The 19,006-nt window shown below is 46.9% G+C and overlaps 1 protein-coding gene across 3 annotated transcripts in view; it reads left to right on the top strand.

Annotated features, from left to right (window-relative positions):
- Rhogap100f (Rho GTPase activating protein at 100F) overlaps positions 1–19,006 on the top strand; it is a 49,886-nt gene that overhangs the window by 6,781 nt on the left and 24,099 nt on the right. For all 3 annotated transcript variants that reach the window (XM_078186308.1, XM_078186307.1, XM_078186309.1), the window contains exon 3: positions 3,310–3,553. In XM_078186308.1, coding sequence (XP_078042434.1) covers positions 3,335–3,553 — 219 coding nt within the window. In that variant the 5' untranslated portion in view covers positions 3,310–3,334. The remainder of the gene's footprint in view (positions 1–3,309; positions 3,554–19,006) is intronic.

Raw genomic sequence — 19,006 nt, 5'->3', positions numbered from 1 at the left:
TAACTGCCGGCCCTAGGTCAACTGTTGTGGAGCGCGGCCGACCCCCACGTGCGATCGATTGGGACAGCCTTCTGCACGCGTCTTGCACGGACTCGTTTACGGCCTTTGCCACCTGCCGATTTAGCTGGAAGCCCTCCGGATCGGGTTCAGCCACCTCGGAAACATCCGGACGCGAGAGACGACGGGAAACCGAAGCTAGGGCTCTGAAGGAACTACTCTCCGAGGCGGTGCTTCGAATCGGGGAACAACTTTTAGGATCGCAACCCATAGACAGATTCAGTTTGAAGTCTACGAAGCTGTAGACCTTGATATTTTTAATAATTTTCTATTTTTGAGTTAGCACCGAGCCAGAAAGGTAGAGCCTCTTAGCTACCGCGCATGTAGCTGCAAGGTAATTGCACGTTGTTCTTAGGTTTCGCCGTGAATTCGGTTCTAATCCAGCTGTTACACAGTCTGAGGACAAAATTCGGATGTCGCAGACGCCAGTCTTTTATTAGGACAAAGTTTTAGTAACAATGTTGCGCAGGAATGCAATATCCTTGTTCTCTCGCGGGAACTTTCGCCGGGATAGTAAGTTTTCATCTAATTTTCAATTTCATTAGCCAGTACAGGGGATTTGCATGAAGATGATTGTAAAGAAAGTTGGTTAAACACGCCCGGATAATTATATAAAATATCGAGCCGGCACGAGGCAGATTTAAACTGACCTGGTATTTTAATTTCCCAGTCGATACGGCAGCGTATCAATTTATTAATGTGCCACGGAGACCCATCCTCGAATCCCCAATGATTTTATTTTAATCCGACAGCCGATGCCTGGACCCTATGGCCCTGTTCTACATTTGCTGGATTGTGACATCAATCTTTTAGACATTTCGCACGTCTTTCCTTGTTTATCAGTGGCCATTTCATTAATTTGGAGTCGTGATGATCGGAAATTTTAACGAGGAAAGGAGGGAGTCAAATAAAGGTTTACTTTTACCGCAGACTTTCGCAGGGCGGTTGTAATCGGGGCGGAGACGCAAATGGGTTAACAGACAGAGGATCTTCCCGTTATTGGGGCGCGCGTAACAAAAACAGGGTCCGGAAGGTAAGAAGGTAGGTGGAACGCGCACATGCCGCCCCGCGATTATGGTCGCTGAGCTGGAAGATTCCAGCATCTCAGTTCCGGGGGTAATAGGCGTATACACAAACAAAAGTTCGGACACGTGGCGAGGGGAGCAAGAAACGACGGGGTGCTCCCGGGGATGGCAACCTTGAGGGCGAACGATCCAAGGGGCGATAGTAAAAAGACGCCTGATTTCGGCCAGTCAACCCTCGGCCGTCGCAGACTGCGGACGCGATGCGTCCCGACGCTCCAACACTCGTTGCTCCTCGACGTAAAAACCCCTTCGGACTCTAACGGACAAATGTTTAAATATTATCCGCGCGGTGTTATCCGACGAAACAGCCAATATTTACTGTGATTCGTTTTTCGAAACATATAATCGCCGGAGAAAAAAGTGACCGAGGAATGTTCGACGGTGGTGATAGCGTACGGTGCCGGGTACAGTTGATGGGAAAAGTTGTTCGAGACGAACTGTTGGTCGACGGATGTGATTGAAAATTTCTCCGCGGATAAACAAATGCCGGAGTTACCCGAAGAAACGGTGGCAAGCGAAAATGGCTGCTGGGAGGGTGCGAATAAAATCGAAGGAATCGTAAATTCTTTGGAAGTTTGGGGGCAACTTGGTATTGGAAACTGGTCACCGGAAGTGTCATAATCTTACGAATACTGTTTCACCCGGCGCTGTGCTCGAGCGCCAAGAATGGAGTGGGTGGCCGTCGCCGCGATCGACGACGACGTGAGAAATTGTTGCCCGGGAAGTTTGCAAATTGAGGGAGTGTGTCGCCGGTGCTCGATTATTAGTGTTGGTCGAGATTATAGAGACATTTGGCGTGCGCCGCGAACACTCTGAGAACCGAGGGATTCTCCCCCTGGTACGTATCGATCGTCCTCCTTTCCCGAAGAGAAGTAACTTCTGGCATCCTTACTGCCGGCAAAAATTTCTGACTACCGGAGAGCTACTTCGCCAACAAAGTGCATTAGCCTCCGCGGAACGGCAACACCCCGGCAACCCTTTTAGCGGGGCCGTTAGACGCGGCTGATTGCCCCTGCGGATGTCGCCGGCGGCGCCCGGGTCGAACGCGACCCGGCCCAGAAACGACACCCACACCGAGTACACGTTCATTCTCCCCCCAACATATTTTGACGTGAATGCTATCGCAATATCGATTGGGAATCGGTCTCTCTCTCTCTCTCTCTCTCGCTCTCGCTCTTTCCCTTTCCCTCTCCCTCTTTCTTTGGGTGTGTATGTGTCAAGCTGTTCGTCATTCCACAGCGTTCGGTGGCTAAAATTAACTTCACGGGGATGCCCTAAATTGGACGTGACTTAAAAGAGAATGTGGACGATCTTGACAGAATTTCGGTCACGGGGAATTCGCGAAAAAATTTTTTAACAGGCATTTCGTTCAGCCAGGCGTGAAGTGAGGCCTCTTGATTTTTGTGTCTGCCGGTTGATGGAAATTTTATAGTGTTGGTGATTATATTGACCACAGACATTTTACACGGAAAAGGCGACAGAAAATGTTGGGATTTATACATTAGGTTTTTAGTTACTATTACACACGCTATGATTTGTTTTTTTTTTACGTACATCTGTTAAGGTTCTTTATTTACCCACCAGTTTTTCAGATTATGACTTGTATTGACTTTCACAGGACAGTTTGCCTAAGAAAACATTATCACCTATCAATTAAGTCTTTAATCAGGTTTCCTCCGACTGTTTATCAAGATCCACTTAGCCCAATCAATTGTTAGACTACCAAGTCCTAGGAAATAGGTCAGCAATCAGACCGCCATCATTAGGATCAGTATATCGAGTTTTCTGTCTATCAATCCACTCGGCTAACAGCCATTAGACTAGTATAACCTCTCGCATTTGTGTTAGGATTACTCCATTGACGTCTATTTGTCCACAAAGGTCTGACTAGCTCTTAGACTACAAGATACTTGGCAAATAGGTGGGCAATCAGGTATTCATCACTAAGACTAGTCTATTGCGTCCACCTATCAGACTATTTAGTTTAATTGGTTACTAGACTATCAGGACCTGGCAAATAGGTCAACAATCATGTTTCGATCGCTGCGACTAGTCTATCGATGTCTGGCCGTTAGACCACTTGTTTTGACTAGTTGTTAAACACCCAGGACCCATCAATTGGGACCTAGGTCCGGACGAGTCCTAGTAACTGTCGGATTGATTTCAGGAAGAGGGCATGACGCACCGAACTCATGCAGTGGCGAAAACACGTGCGCATCAAGTACGGTGGTCGAGTCGGTGTCGGTCAAGGGCAGCGGGAGCGGGAGCAGGTGCAGCTGCAGGTGCGCGTGGTGCAGCTGCAGCGGGAAGGGGGCGCACGACTCAGCTACGTCTGTCATCAGCCTCAACTCTCGTCGACGGCTCGCCGCAGCTGCAGCGCAGCAGCCATGCTCTGCTGCGGCCGCAGAAAAGTGAGTACCCATCATCCTGAGGGTTGCATGCCCGGTGCAGCTGCAGTGACACCTCCCAGAACAGTCGCCGCTGGTTAGCACTCCGCCGTCCAACCTGGAAAGTAACGCGGGTGTGGGCGACGGAGTGCTCACCGGTAACTGGGAGCTCTTCGCGCGAGTGTGTCAATCAACTCCAGAGTTTGATTGCACTTAATGATACTTAGCTGCAGCCGCCACCCTAGTTCGAAGACAGAGCTAAAACTCTGATCGCCCGGCGCGCAACGATGACGGTCGTTCAGATTCCACCGGCGTCTAGCTTCTTCGATATTAGAGACGCTATAGCGCAGCCATAAGCCGACCGTAGCTGCCAGCTTGCCAAGTTCACGCTAATTCGATGCTTTGTACTAGAACGCCCGCGTAGGTTAAAGTCAGCAGGTCCGCCGTACGACGGAAACGTCCGGCGAGCGACAATCGATAGCGGAACGACACGGAATCGATGGCAAGATACGCGCGTTTATTTCGTCGATCCGGTATCACCGATAGCATAGAAAATAATGGCAAGCTGCCGGATATTTGTGGGCGGGCGGGTGACAAATATATATGATAAAAGCCGACTGTTCCGCTCCGTATCTCGATATTGATTTACAACAAGCCGATACCGTTCACCGTTTTCGATTTCCATGTGACGGGGCCGCCCGAAAATTCTCGTCTCGCCTCCCCGCGGCTATTGGCCAGGATATTGAAACGGCAAAAAAGGAAACAAACTTTCGCCAATGGAAAACAACGTCACCGCCACGTACTTTTTTCCAATCGGACACTGCGGAAGTTAAAATAATTTATTCGGTCGTTAGAAACATCGAATTCGTTTTGGAACAATGCTATCGAGAAGATATAGAAATTTTTGTTCGCGTGGCGATCAATTGGTAGGACCGCGTACGTGATTCGCTGATTCGCGGGGTGCGACCACGAGCGATTTCACGCGGGGATTGCCTGATTTCGTTGGCGCAGGTTAAATAGAAGACGCCGGATAATAAGACGCGACAATAAATGTCGAAGTCTCCGACGGAACCGAGCGTTTCTAGGCCGTGGCTCGGGGTTTGTTTTCGACGAACAATATAAAAATGACGCGGACTCGCCGAGTAGGCCCGACGACGACGACGCTCTTTCTTCTCCGGCCTGTCCCCATTGTCTCGCTTCCGTTGAACTTGCGCACATGGCTCGTTTTCAAAAGGCGAGTTAGCGATTCCGAGCTTGTCGACCGTCCACGGTGAATATAAGGCGAGAAGGCCGTGATATTTCGCAGTGATCTGCTGCCGGGGACTCTTGGGTTAAGTTAATTCCATCGCGCAGCCTGGCCATCCGTCGATATCGCCGCGACACAGATTTTTATTGTCGACGGTAATTCACTGTCGAATAAAAAGCTACGATGAATTTTAATACATTCACATCATCGTTCACCTGAAAAGTAGCTTGATTAAAAGCTTGGTTCGAAATCTAGACTTTTATGCCTGCATTCGACTACTGAAGAAGTAATCAATGCGATTTTAATTCTAACTAATTAACTACGATCATTTCGGTATTCTTTCGAAGGAAAACGGTGGCGAGGTTGCATGTTGTACCCGCGATTAAATATATTTCTGTAGACAAGGTAGATTAATTCCATCCTGCAGGCTGACGAACTTAATATCATCCTCAGATTTAGCTAGTAATTTGAATTTCTTTATCGACTAAGTAACTAAATGACTGGAATACATATTATATAAAGAACTGGAATAGATAGCATACGAAGAACTGGAATAGATAATGAAAGCGTAGCTGAGAAATAGAAGAAGAAACGTTTAGGAATTAGTTATCGTATCTTAAATGGTGGTTTCCGAATCGGCAGGAAACAGGATGAATAAAAGATTTTCGTGCGCGGCGACGAGAGTCCGCCTAAAAGTGGCACTAAATCGCAAGAAACGTTCGCCGCACGAAATCTTAAAAATTCGCTCTTTGTGCTTCGCCGTGGTACCGTGAAGACCTCCATGTCGCGATGCTTTTGATACTTGCTGAAGGGAGTGTCCCTCTTTGTGCCACTGTAGCACTTTTAACACTCTCTGAAGGGAGCCCTCCACTCTCTGCCGGCGTTTCGCGTGTCACAAAGACGCAGAAAGTTCGCGAGTTCGACACGAACGTTGCGCGAAAAATCGTTCGGCGTATCTCGACGTCGTTTAATTGGGAATCCCATAAAATTTATATACACGGCAAGAACATACAGTCAGTATTTAGGTTAAAACAAATTCGAGCGTGGACAGAAACGTTCCGTACGGGCTCGTAAAAAATTTAAAATTGTATGCCCGGCCAAATATAGGCTCGGTTAAAGTTGCAAAGATCGCGGCCGCTGATAAAAATACCCGATTCGATAATTTCAGACGCACTTCGCGAGTACAAGCCGCGTCACAGTTAGCCCGGGGACAGAAGATTTTAAATCCGAGCTGATGAATAATTTTTACAAATACCGATACTACGTCCCCAAATATTTCTGCCGTGTCGCGTGGACCGATTTAAAAGCGTTCGCGGACAAGCGGGAAATATCGGTCGGACGTCCCGGGGAATTAGCGGATGTCATCGCGCGATATTTCACGAAAAATAAGACACTAATAGCAGTGTAAATGTAGCGCGGAGTCGCCGAACGTCGGGACTACGACGAATAAAACTCCCACAGTGGGAGGACGAAGTGGCTTGCAGACAAGTTTATTTAAATTCCACTAATGACGTCATTAAAATAATAAACGATGTCGTTTAGGGAGTAGAATGTAAGCCGAGACCGCGGCGTTCGTAACTTTCCCGGGCAGTCCGGAAATGTGGGAAAACTTCTTTTTTTTCCCTGGAGATTATTTCGTGTGCACGCTCATTCTTCATCTACCCCCGGGCGCCGGAAACGAATCGACTTTGGAATCATCGGGTTTAGACGATACTAATCGGAAAGTCCGGCAACGTATCGGTCCGACTATTACGGTGATTTTCATAATTTAAGAAATTACTGATGCGATAGAGTTCATTTTCATCAACTTAAAGATCTGAATATGGAAGCAAATATTATATCTTAATGAAATCATATTAAACGATGAATAATTCAACTTTAACTAATATCTTCTCACATGCGAGCTAACAATCGAACGAAGACAAAACAGGGTAGAAAAACGGAACAGTGGCGTAGGAGTGTAAGAACCGAGTGCCCGTGCATAACCTATTTTCCAACTGCACAGTTCGATAGACAATTACGTTGGTCCGCGAGAGTCTCGCAGTAAATAAACCGGTGCTCGATAGTTTCCGTGACGGTCCTAAGCGGAGCGGGTTCGAAAGAATAATTTGCAATTTGCTTTGGCGGCCGGAGAGGGTCGAGGCGGGGGCAGGGCAGCGTCGTAAAAGCGACTTCCGGTTCGATATTACCATAAGTACGGCCGGTGTGTAGAGGTTTCCGGAAGCGGGGCTTTACGTTCCTTCCGCGTATCACGCGTGTCGGGGCGCCCTCCTCACTGCCGGATATTTTGCATGCTTCCGCGAAAAGTCGGACGTGCGGCCCCGAGGTGCATTTACCTGCAATCGGGCGCCAGGGCGCACGCGAGCCGGATGTTTCGCAGGGATGGCCGCGGCACGACCGGCCGGCCCCGAAAGAAATCGTCGGGAAGAATGTAAATCAGGCTGATTAGCAGTCGACGGACTTATCAGTTCGCGGAATGAATCCTTTGTAACTAGAATTTTGCGCCGCCACTGAAGAAGATTGATGGCCGCCGGCCGCCGGACGATTCCCGCGGCCCTAATCTACATCTCAAAATTCTAGACCCGCCGCGGCGGGTTTACTCGCGAAAATCTCGGCCCCGTGCCGACGCCGCAGAAACCAGGCTCTGATTGTACCTCCGGAATAATTGAATACGCCGAGAAATCGCTTTGAAGTACTACGCGGGAATTCAATTTGAATCTTCCCGCCGTCCGACCGGCCAGCGGCGTCGACCGCGGGCCACCGCCGCCGAAACGTCGGCCGAATCTCGAGCGATCTTGTTGCGGGAACGTGGCCAGCGTTTCTTTTTTTCGCGCGCGCCACTCGTCAGAAATAATTGGCGGCGTCCTTTCCTCTCCGTCCGGTTCATTATCGGCTCGTTCACCCGGCGTCGATGTCAGTGGCGTCCTATCGATTAAAGATACGGCGTCGAACTAATAAATTCCCGGCGTCCTGTACAATGAACGTGTCGCTCTTTCATCGCGGTTTTTCGCCGGTTGCGCGCGTTAATTGGCCGACAGTTCGGGGACAATTGGCCTGCTAAATATTCGAAAGCCGGTTTCCCGCGGTTTTCTTTATCCGTTCGAAATGCGCGCGCTCGCCTTTGTGCGTTTCAACGGATCTCCGAGCCATCGAACGAGCGCCGAAAACGATCGCGACTCATTCATCGCCGCGCCGGTGGTGTGCGGCGTTTCCTTCGTTATGGAATTTCTACTAAGTAATTTCCCCTAGCGCTATAATCTCCGTTCTACTGGCAGCATTCGATTCGCCTTACTTACCCGGTTCCGCGAAGATTTGAATATTAGATTGCCGTTCCGAGAAAGAAGTACACCGTCCGGCAATGCAACGTTCTCGTTTGCCTTTGTCATGTTCACGGAAATTCCGTACCGTATCCCCTTGTTTATCAGCGTTTTCCGACTTCGCGGTATTTATTCGCTACACGCTATACTTCAATTTTCTCGTGCCTTCAGCTTCGGCAAAACCATCGATACCGGAAATAGACTGTGCCGGATCATTTAGTCCACAAAATTGCATAGTTTATCTTTGCAAAAAACCATTGGCGAATATTCGAGAGGATGGTAAATGTTTGCAAAATGTGTTTGAAATTATAGACTTAAAATCTTTTTCTTAGATGACAGAATAATTAGTCTACTAGACTAATTTTTTAAATTTTCGTTATAAGGTAATTAAAAGACGAGAACTCTTTCTTCTGACACTGCATATAATGACAAAGTAAGAGAGAAGTATATTATATTCATTGCCGAACAGGCTAGTCATACTGTTAACGCGAAACATATTCAAATTATTTAGTCGAGTTTAAGAACATTTATAGCATTTTTCACGCGCATGGCCGCCACTGTATATCGAAAATATTTATCGCTCATTGGGGCCGTGAGGTCGTGGCTGACCGGATCATCGAAAAGAAAGGCTCGAGAGATCTATTCCAGGCGGCTCGAAGATTCTTTCACGGTTGATCGCGAGAGACAAGACTCGCTGGTAAGGCAGTCGCATTCAGACAATGAGGGGGAGAGCTTTTCAAAGGGGTAGGCGAAAGAATGGAGGAAAAAAGGGAGAAAGGTCGGACGAGCGGATATAATATGCAGAAGGTCTCGACTATCCTTTGATTTTAATAGATCGGCCAATGAACGAAGACCCTCCGTTATAACACGTTAATGAATAGCCGTCCATCTTAATGCGCCTCTAATGCGAAATCAATATCTAATTATCTTTCGCTAGCCTCTCCACGGCCCTTACTGCCCCCCTTCGAGCTCCCACGACAACCGGCCACCTTCCACCTACCACCTTCCACCTTAGCACTGCGAAGGAACATTCTTTATTAGCTTCTCGGAGGAGTTTACCTCCGAGTTCGAGTATCCAACCTACGAACATGTCACGATGATCAGAAATTACTATTGTTACGAGTCTGAAAATCTTCGTCCAGGGTAATCCAAATGGATATCGAACTTAGGCATGATCTAATCTAAACTTAGTCAAAGATACATCGAACGTAAGTTAAACAAATCTAATCAAATACGTCACATCCTGATGTATACATCAGTTTCGATAAAATCAAATATTTGGAACAGAATAAAGTATAATACAATGAATTGAGCAGAAGTAAAATAAAATAATTGGAATAGAATATATATAAAACTGTATATTTGATTTTCTATTGTCTTCGCTTCTCTGTTAAATCTATATCGGCTATCTCTGTCGCAAACTTAACGAAACGCATAGCAAATCTAAGTAAATCCTAACGCGAACAATCGCGAACCGTGTGAAATGCATATTAAATCTCGGCAAAACGTATCCGGAATCCAGTGAAACTGTGGAAAAGCCGCGCCCGAGTAGAGCCCCAATGATTAACCCAGACCGAGGTGTCAATCGGTTAGCAACGCGGGGAGTAGTTTCTCCCACACATCCCGCCACCCCATAGGAACTGGATAGGTCCCCCGTCGAGTCGATGCCGACGACCCTTCATCGGTTTAGCACCGACACGAAAAGTACATGCACAGGAGGCTTTCGATCGGGTACACCGAGTTCCCGACAGGTACTGGAGAGGAAGGAATCGCGCCGGTTGGGGTGCTGGCTGCTCGTGTGTGACGCGTTCTCAAGCGGCGTTCCGTCGCCACCCTTCCGTTCCGGATCACCCGTTACCCTACCGAGGGAGGTTTCATAATTGAGGACTAATTGTCGCGTCGCGGGACACACCGAGACAGGAGCCGAACCAGAGGAGCGAAATAAAGAGGTTGCCGAGAGGGAACGGTGAAAATGGGGCCAGGTATAACGCAGTCACAGGTATTAACCAATCGTGGATATTAATCAGCCCCAAACCTTGTCGATCGTTGATCAATGCGATCAATTCCTCGAGGCGCAAAGTGTGGTAAAAAATTATGAAATTTTTCGTCAACTCGCTAAATTGGTTCCGATAAAAATTTGATTAAAAAGACCTGGAAAATCGAAAGAATGACGAGGCTGTGAAGCTGGTGTCACTTTTTCGTCGCCACCTTTTTCCGATGTGGAACGAAGATTGAAAATTATTGGCCACATTTTCAAAGGACGAATTAATATTCCTTTTGGCGACACGCCGCCAGTTTTTCGCAGCGCGCATCAAAGATATCGAGCGCGATGCGCCCAAATGGAACAGAGTCCTCTTCAAAGTCCGATACACGGCTTATTTACTATAAGCGAAAATCCATGCCCTGTCCAGTCGTGACCTAGTATCGGTGCTTATACGGGATTACCTCCGACATTTCAGGCCTACACGGCATTCAGATTGATTCTTCAATGGTAAAATCATTGATTTCCGGCTTGGTCTCTCGTTTAAACAGCATCAAACATCGTCGTTCGCATAGATACTGTGCCTTACAAGTGATGCAGGATTGTCTAGTTTTTTCGTATTCTTTGCACGTGTTCAAACCTGCAAAGAATACGAGCTCCATAACTTGCTCAAACCATCTCATACCACGAGATTTAGTTCTTAAATAGATGCTCCAAACTGTGAACAATTTTCTGCACCCTATTGAACATCTACGAAGTTATCAGGGACTGTTCAAACAGCCCTCGACCACCTAGAATCGCCTCATACGAGTGTCAATGAGTAGAAAACTGTTCTAAACATTTAATAATTTTGTGCATGCCTCTAAAAGCGTACAACGTTATCAAGAATAATTCAAATTCAATCTACGACCTCCCTCAAACCGCCTCATACAAGAATCAACAACTGTTCCAAACTGTTAAGAATTTCCGGCACGCTTCTAAAAACCTGCAGCATTATCGGCGGCTGTTCGAACAGCCTCGAAACCTCTTCGAACCATCGAAAACTAGCTTTCTCAGGAAAGCGTTGACCTCCGGCCGCCGTTCGGCCGACAAATGTCAACGGTCACGATTGGAATCTCGTAGATTCGATCGCTTTGCACAATGCAGAGGCCTCACAAAGCCCTTTTTCGAGGATCTCCGGCGGGAGAGTTAGCCAGGAGGATCGATCCGGCGACAAAGCGGCCTCGGTTCGGAGCGGAATCGAGTGATCAGTCGGCGAGGGAGGCAGAGAGAAAGGGGCTGTCGCAAAGCGGCCGATAAAGAGGGCCCACGAGTGGCCCTCCGGTGATTAACCGTGGCCTTCCGAATCAGTTTTTGAGAAGGCCTGCGTGGATGATTTTTAATGAGGCGACGAATCCGAGGGCGACGGTGTCGGTTCCGCGACAAACGGCAGACTCGAGCCTCTCATTCAGCTCGGTCCCCATTGTCTCCGCGATTGCTAGCACCGATCTCTCTCTCTCTCTCTTTTTCTCTCTATCTGCTCCCTGACCCCCGGCGGATCCCTGAACCCCCCCTCGGTTCTTTCCCCCGTGGCTCCGGGCACGATTCTTCCCTTCGTCTTTTCCGTGAATCTCTTCATGCATTTTCGCGGCGAACCACAGCCGCGCGGGATAACGGAGGGTGAGCAGCCGAAAGAAAGAGGGGAGGAGAAAAGGCATCGTAACGATCCGACTGCTCCAGTTCCGGTATGTGGAACGTGCGAGAGGGATAATTGCGGGCTCGTCTGAAAATCAAAGAGACTTCCTTTTGCGCCCGACATTCCCCCTGTTTCGCCCTATTTTTTTTTTTGCCTCGGCGCCCCTAGCACGGTTTCGCACCCCTCGGACGGCCGGGCTACGTTTAGGACACTTTTTGGAATCCAACGGGTGCTCCCGATGAACTCACCGACGCACTAGCGGCTGGGAGTTCGAGACAGAGGTGAGAGATCCTGCTCCATAAGTACAGTGAAAATGTTTTTAGCACGTGTACGTTAACGAAAGATAACGAAATGTGCGTAATTACAAGATGCATTTTTTTCGGGCGAAAATACCAACGATTGTTGTTTCTGCGCGAAAAATTAGAGCATCGTGTAATTGAGTAGAATATGCCAGCGATGGTCAGACAACGTCCGTTGGAAGGTCTGAGGGAAGCCGGCGCGCACTCTTAATTAACGAACGCTCGTAAAAGCATGATTTTCATTAACCGGCAAGCGAGACGACATTTTTTTTTTCTATATATTTTCCAATTGAATTCACGCAGGTGTACGGTTCGCGTTGGATGTAGTTTTATGAATCGATCGTCTCGCCGCGAGGGACGATTGTTTTCGAATAAAATTTTTCCAGCAAAATCCAGCGGAAAGGGTGACGACGCACTTGCCGCGGCGAGCGGAAAAAATATCGGTGACAGCGATCGCCGAAACAATCCGCGCGAGAAGAATGAGCCTCGAATGTCTCCCGATTCTATATAAACACCCGCCTATAAATCACTCTCCGGTGTGTGCCCGCGAAAGGAGATCGGGGACAGCGTGATTAATATTTTTTTTTTTTGCCGAGGAGGGGATCGGGCTGTTTTACAGCGTTTTATGACGGCCGTGTTCGTCTCCGTTCCCCTGTATGTCAAGCTGTCTGTCTTCCGAACGAAATTTACCGTCCTATTTTCAGTGACGAACGAACTTGACCCTCCTCGATGCCGTTTTGCAAATTTAAATAACCGTCTTCCCCACAACGCGCGGGCTTGCCCTTGCTTCTAAATAAAATTAATGAAAAATTGATAACGCGCCAGCCCGTGAACGAATTATTATTACACGGTTTGACATTTCACGGGAACATCAAAGCTTCACGCCGAACCCATCGACAAGGGGAGAAGACGAGTCGCCGTCAAATTTATTATATGCCGTATTTTTTTACGGACGCTGCATCGGTGCACGGTTTTCACAAATATGTTTTCTATGGGTGCAACAGACGTATGGCGAGTAATTATTATTCTGTTTTTTATTTTATTAATACAGTATCATATGTGACTATACACTACATATGTAATGCATTGATAATTGTAACTGTTATTAATTGTTAATTTTCAGGAAAACAAACCGCTCGCAGGAAAGTTAGGGACATACGTATAGCATGAGCTAAATATCTTTATCGGTATCAGATTAAATATTACGTTAAATATCAGACTAAATATCACATTAAATATCAGACTAAATATCAGATTTATCAGAAGGAATTTGATTAAAATCGATAACCCACGGGCAATGTCCCGTCTTCGCCAGTGATAGCTGCACTCTGTCATGAATAATTCTAAATTCGAGGATCGAAGAGCCTTCGGAGAGTTTTCGAGCCCGTTTGAACAGGTCTCGGGTGGTTTCTTGAGAGCCGCGCCGGTTCGTTGTCCTCGGTTTTTGATCGCAGAAACTTTTCAAAGGGGTCTACACACGCTTGACATTTAGCGGAGGCATGGCTGCGAGCAGTTACTCGTTTATCCACTTCGGGAAGCGACCGATCGATCTCCCGGCGTCATTTTATAACCTTTGACCGAGATGCCTGGCTGGATTGAATTACTTGCGCTCGTCCAATTACTCGTAATCTTATGAGCTCGCCATGTATCTCGGTGTATTATTCCTTCCGATCCCGACGGCATGCGAAACGCGATCTTCCCGCCGGACACGTCGCGGTATTGTTCCTCGTGGTATACAAGGTGTTTGGACCAGATAGATTCTACGGTTGCCAATTAAACAAAAATGAAGAATATCGAAATTGCATGATGACCTTCGTTTTCGAGGAAATCAGGTTTAAATATCTGTCGAGTCTCGACCCAAAATAATAAACTTTTCAACGAGAAATAGACAGCTCATTTTAGCATCTCCTATTTACAATGTATTCTTTAGTCCTGATAGTAAATAAATTAATTAAATACCCGTATACTTGATCGATATTTAAATTTAATCTTCTTGGAAACGAAGCCTTCCACGCAAATTCGTTATTCTTGATTTTCATTTAATTTCCAGCTATAGAATCTAACCGACCCAATTTGTACCGTGTACATTGAAACACCCGGTAAATAATTCGATATTCGATACTATAAATATTTTGTGTTCCAATATCGATTCGGCCGAGCTTCGCCGAGGAAGTTGTTCGAAGTGGTTCGATAAGGTTTGACAAGGTCCGAAAGGGTCTGGCCCGAGAACCGGAACTTCCATTTCGTCAGATTAATTCTTCGGCGGGCTTCGCGACTCACAATTAATTGTTTCAAAGGCGGAAGTTCGTTAACGAGAGAGGGTCCACCGTCGACCAAGAGACTTTCGGCGAACAAATGACCCCGGTGCACTCGAAGTTCCCGCAGCCCTTCAAGGAAATAACGACGGCGAAACGAGCGAGAACTGTCCTTCGACATGAATCACTTTTGTCGCCTAATTTCCGCGGGCGCGAAACAACCTCGCCAGTTTACTCCGCCGATAAATCCACCGGAAATAGGGCCTCCGCAATGTGAGACAATAGAATAGTTGCTGAAACATTTCCTTAATCTTGGAAAAGTATCGTTCATACAATCTCTCGTCTTGCTTTTGTCTTATTTTTGGAAAATATGGGGGAATCTCGTCTTGCGCTCGTTTTGAAATAGGAATTATTGATCTCATCACGCGATTCTCTTGACTTTTTTCGTTAAATATTGGTTCAATATTAATTTCCTTTAAATACGTTTATCGACATCCATTTTCATCGTTTTATTTTACAAAAGATATCTGTGCGCCTGCTTTTCTTTTACACGACCTGATATTTGAATAATATTGAGATGATAATCTTCTATATACTATATTATTATATATTATTCGATGTTATTATATGTGATTGTCCTATTAGTAAAATCTAGGAATAAACGCCGACCAAAACATACAAGAAATAAAAGTCCTATCCTTCTTTTAGGGATGTTATTCAGTACTAATCAACGTATCCGCGAACGAAATCATAGTGCAAGGGTATTAATTGTGCTGAAGAAATTCGAATAATTCAGATTGATTAGCACAAGCACGCGATGTAACAGTATCCCATCGTATTGAAAATTCTAAAGGAAACAAGACTATCGAGATAATATCGAGTTTACTATCTCGCGTTGTTCATATCCTCGCCGGAGAGAGTCTTGTATTGAAAATACGTTGAATTCCTTCTCTTGATAGAGTCCGGCTTCCCGAGACAAGACAATGCGCAATATCGATGTTATTCTCCGGAAGACGGGAGGTTCTATCGCGACAGGAACGGTAATTACAGATAATATCTAGCCCCGCGACTGGCGATCTCGTAAGGGATTTTGTTTCGAGCGGCATTGGATAGGAAATAATCTGTGTAGCCGGTCGAAGGTTTCACGGAGCGAGGCAAATCGGGCCAGGCTCTGGGTGTTCCTGTGTTTTTCTTCGATAGGATTATAGGCGAAGCTTGTGCACGGACGAGCAGGATTACCCAATAAGCGGCTCTTTCTTTTCCCGATAAAACCTCAGGAAGGGTGGCCGATTCCAGGGCGATATCTTCCGAGTGACCGACTCGACGGCTCCCGGAGTCGAAAGTTCTCCCCGGGCCCGTTCAAAAGCCCGGCCGCCGCCGAGAGTGTTCCTTTTATCGGAGTCGCATTCTGAAGACTCTTTTCGTGGCAGCGGAGACTACGCTCGCACGTACGGCACACCGACGAGCCGCACGCCCACCGTGCCGCTCGACAACGTTAATTCTCTGCGAAGGGAGGAACGGTTCTTTCGGGGGTGGCCCGGTGAAACAAGGGGATATTGAATGTTCTCTTGCCACCGGTAGCACAGGAACTACTCTATATTGATTTATTTACCGGTGCTACAGACGAAGAATGGAACGGGAGGAAGATACCACGCCGAATGAATACGAATTTCATCGTTTTACGGCGACGCCTCCGTTCGCCAGCCCGCCCGCCCTTTGCTCCCCTCGGAAACGATTTATACGAACGGCGGGGAGCCTACGCGGCAACGTGCTTCATAGATGGAAGGGTGAAGAATGTATCTCGCGATACTTTTTGGCGTTCGGTCCGTACGCATATGATATGTTGGATTTTTTAGAGGATACCGAAAGCTCCGTTTCTTTTTTTGGAAGACGTTTGTTTCATCGACGTATCGTCCATATGCTTCGATACGATTTTGCCGACGATATATTGGCTCACTTCACTGCGAAAACAACGCGATGCTTGTGTTACAGGGTTATTGCTAGACTGCGGATTTTATGCATTTATGGTAACTATGAGTAGTTTATATTCAATCCTTTGCACTTGAAATAGGAACGCTGAGGTGCCACTAGAAATAGTTACAACACTACAAAATAAAAAAAAAAATATATAATCATTTTTATATGATTAAAGTTTTTTTTATGCGGTATTTAAACGCTTTTTAAAAGCGTTATTATGAGTCCATAATAACGATTTTAACAGTCTTCTAAATAAAAAAAAATTTAATCACATAAAAATGATTATATATTGATAGTGATGTAACTTTTCTGACGAACTGTATCCTGGCTTCATACAACTTAGTGCATTTTGTGGATATGAAATGGATATGGAATTGAATCTTATGACTATAAGATTCAATTTCATATCCACAAAATGCACTAAGTTGTATGAAGCCAGGATACAGTTCGTCAGAAAAGCTATTTTGGATTTAGACTTAAAATGACTTACAGTGTTAAAGGTTAAAGTATGGAGATTAAAAAAATGATAGATTCAATTCTATTATTTTCAGTCTAATAAGATTATTAAGAAAAGAATAGACGTTTTATCCTTTTTCCGTCTCGCGCAATCGGTGCAAACAATTTTTATTCTGCATCAAAATCCGCTGTCCTATGCTTGTACTTGTATACATGCTTCGCGAATAACATGATTATAATAAATTTTGTTAACGACATAATAACGATAGAACGGATCGAATGAACGACAACGAACGCGATTGTTGCCGAGGATCGAGGGTGCGCGGCGTTACGGGAATCTTGAGAAATGCAGCCGTTGAAAAGACGAAACCCAAAAAGTTCCGTCGGCGCTTCGCGAGGATTACGGTCCGCGCGTAGAGCCGGGTCCGCGTTATTAATTTATGGAAACGCCGGTCCTTTGGAAGTTCGCTCGGTTACCAGCAATTTACTTTGCTAATTACGGAAGTTCCACGGCCTCTTCTCGCTTCGGTCATTAATGTCGCCCCGTGTGCACGCACTCGCGCGAATCCTCTCGTCGCATTCCGCGCTGTTCCGATCGCTCGAGACTGATTGAAAAAGTCCTCTCGGTCATGTCGTGGGCAACGTCCACCATGGATTCACCGCCGCGAGACCCTCGAAGAATTCTTGAAAAATCTCGGGAAAACCGCTGCAAAGATTCCGCCGGCTCGCGGGTCCAACTCAACGAAAACTCCGACGAAATCGGGCTGAGAATGATTAGGATTGGGTGTATGCAACAGATTGTTTTGGGGCCACGGATTCACAGGTGCATCCCCGCAGGATCAATACCGTGGTACGCTTTATAGGACCGCCAGGATTGGCTGCATGATCTTCCCGATTCTCTGGTCCTAAATCGGTCATGACTCTATCTATAGCTGGCTTACGTATCCGGCAATCTATTCCCGCGTCGCACGTGGCCAATAGAAGCGCATAACCGCTAATTGAACAAAACCGAGCCACCTGTCCGTGGCAGAAGCACGAAAACCCTGAATAATTCTCGCTTCCCGTTGCCTGGGTCGATCCGAATCCGTTCGAAAACAAAGTGACGATCGCGCGGATTACCCACGAAAGAAAATGATGGCCGGGATCGGCGTTGACCCGGTATTCGCGCGCCCCATGAAATTCGAAAAATCCTGTGGAACGTCTTCCAACGCGGTCCAAGCATCGTGTTACGACGTCGAACACCGTGGCTCGGATTGGTTGGGAGGGCGAGGGAGTTAGGTGCTGTGAAATCCGCGAAAAAATCGGACACGCAGCTTTGTCGCGATCAACGGTTCGTATTAACTCGGTAAAAAGCCGGCACATCGGCGCAATATATGTCACGTATTCCGCGTACTTCGGTACGTACATACGGGCCACATACTTCCCGGCGTACTCCTGCATGCACATAGACCCGGCAGACACATAGAGTCCACACCGGCGAGCATCGACCTCCGGTGGAGTGATCGCGCGGGCGCGCGCGCACACAGAGAAGGACGCAGCGTGGAAATGTGGTCAAACACCCGGACAGAGAGGCAGAGAAACAGGGGTGGTAGGGCGAAGAGGAGCAGCGTGGCCGAGGGTGGGGGCATTCACGTACACGCTCGCTGGTCACACAGACGTCGACGAGTGAATTCAGTTCAGTCGGAGCCACTTCAGGATCGCGGGACGCAGGCGCAGGGCAGGCCGAACATCGTATTACAGGAACCTCTGCCTCCGTACACCCTGGCGATCCTACGCCGTCGCTCCAGAATTTTTCGCGTGACCCTGTCTTCCCACCCTCGTCTTATTCCTCCTCTTTTTCGCGAACGTTTGGTCTTGCTCGTTTGCTTTTTCGATTGCGACCCCGTCTAGCCCGATCTTCTGTTTTCCTTGGACTGCTCTTCCTGCTCTCCGGTCGCCGCACAGTGGCCTCGAGTGACGAACTTCTGTCGAAATCAAAGAAATCGGATAAGGCGATGATCTCTTCTCGTGTTAAAGTCAAAACGTTGCTGAATAAGGGGAAAATCAAATGGAATACAGTACGGGGAATTTTTAGCCTTGTGAATTAATAGAAAACTTGGAATGTTCAAATAAAATCGTGATTTGTCCAGTATCATTCACGGTTGGATTTTTTTTCTATGACATGCTATACGTCATTCCCAGTAGATTTTGACGTAGGATTTTGAAAAGAAATCGATGTCATTGAGGCAACTGACATCCCGCTGATTGTTTGCCAGAATCCTGAAGTGGTAA

The sequence above is a fragment of the Augochlora pura genome, chromosome 7 (genome assembly GCF_028453695.1).
Source record: "Augochlora pura isolate Apur16 chromosome 7, APUR_v2.2.1, whole genome shotgun sequence".
Taxonomy (NCBI): Eukaryota; Metazoa; Arthropoda; class Insecta; order Hymenoptera; family Halictidae; genus Augochlora; species Augochlora pura.
This window is presented reverse-complemented; position numbering and strand designations above follow the sequence as displayed.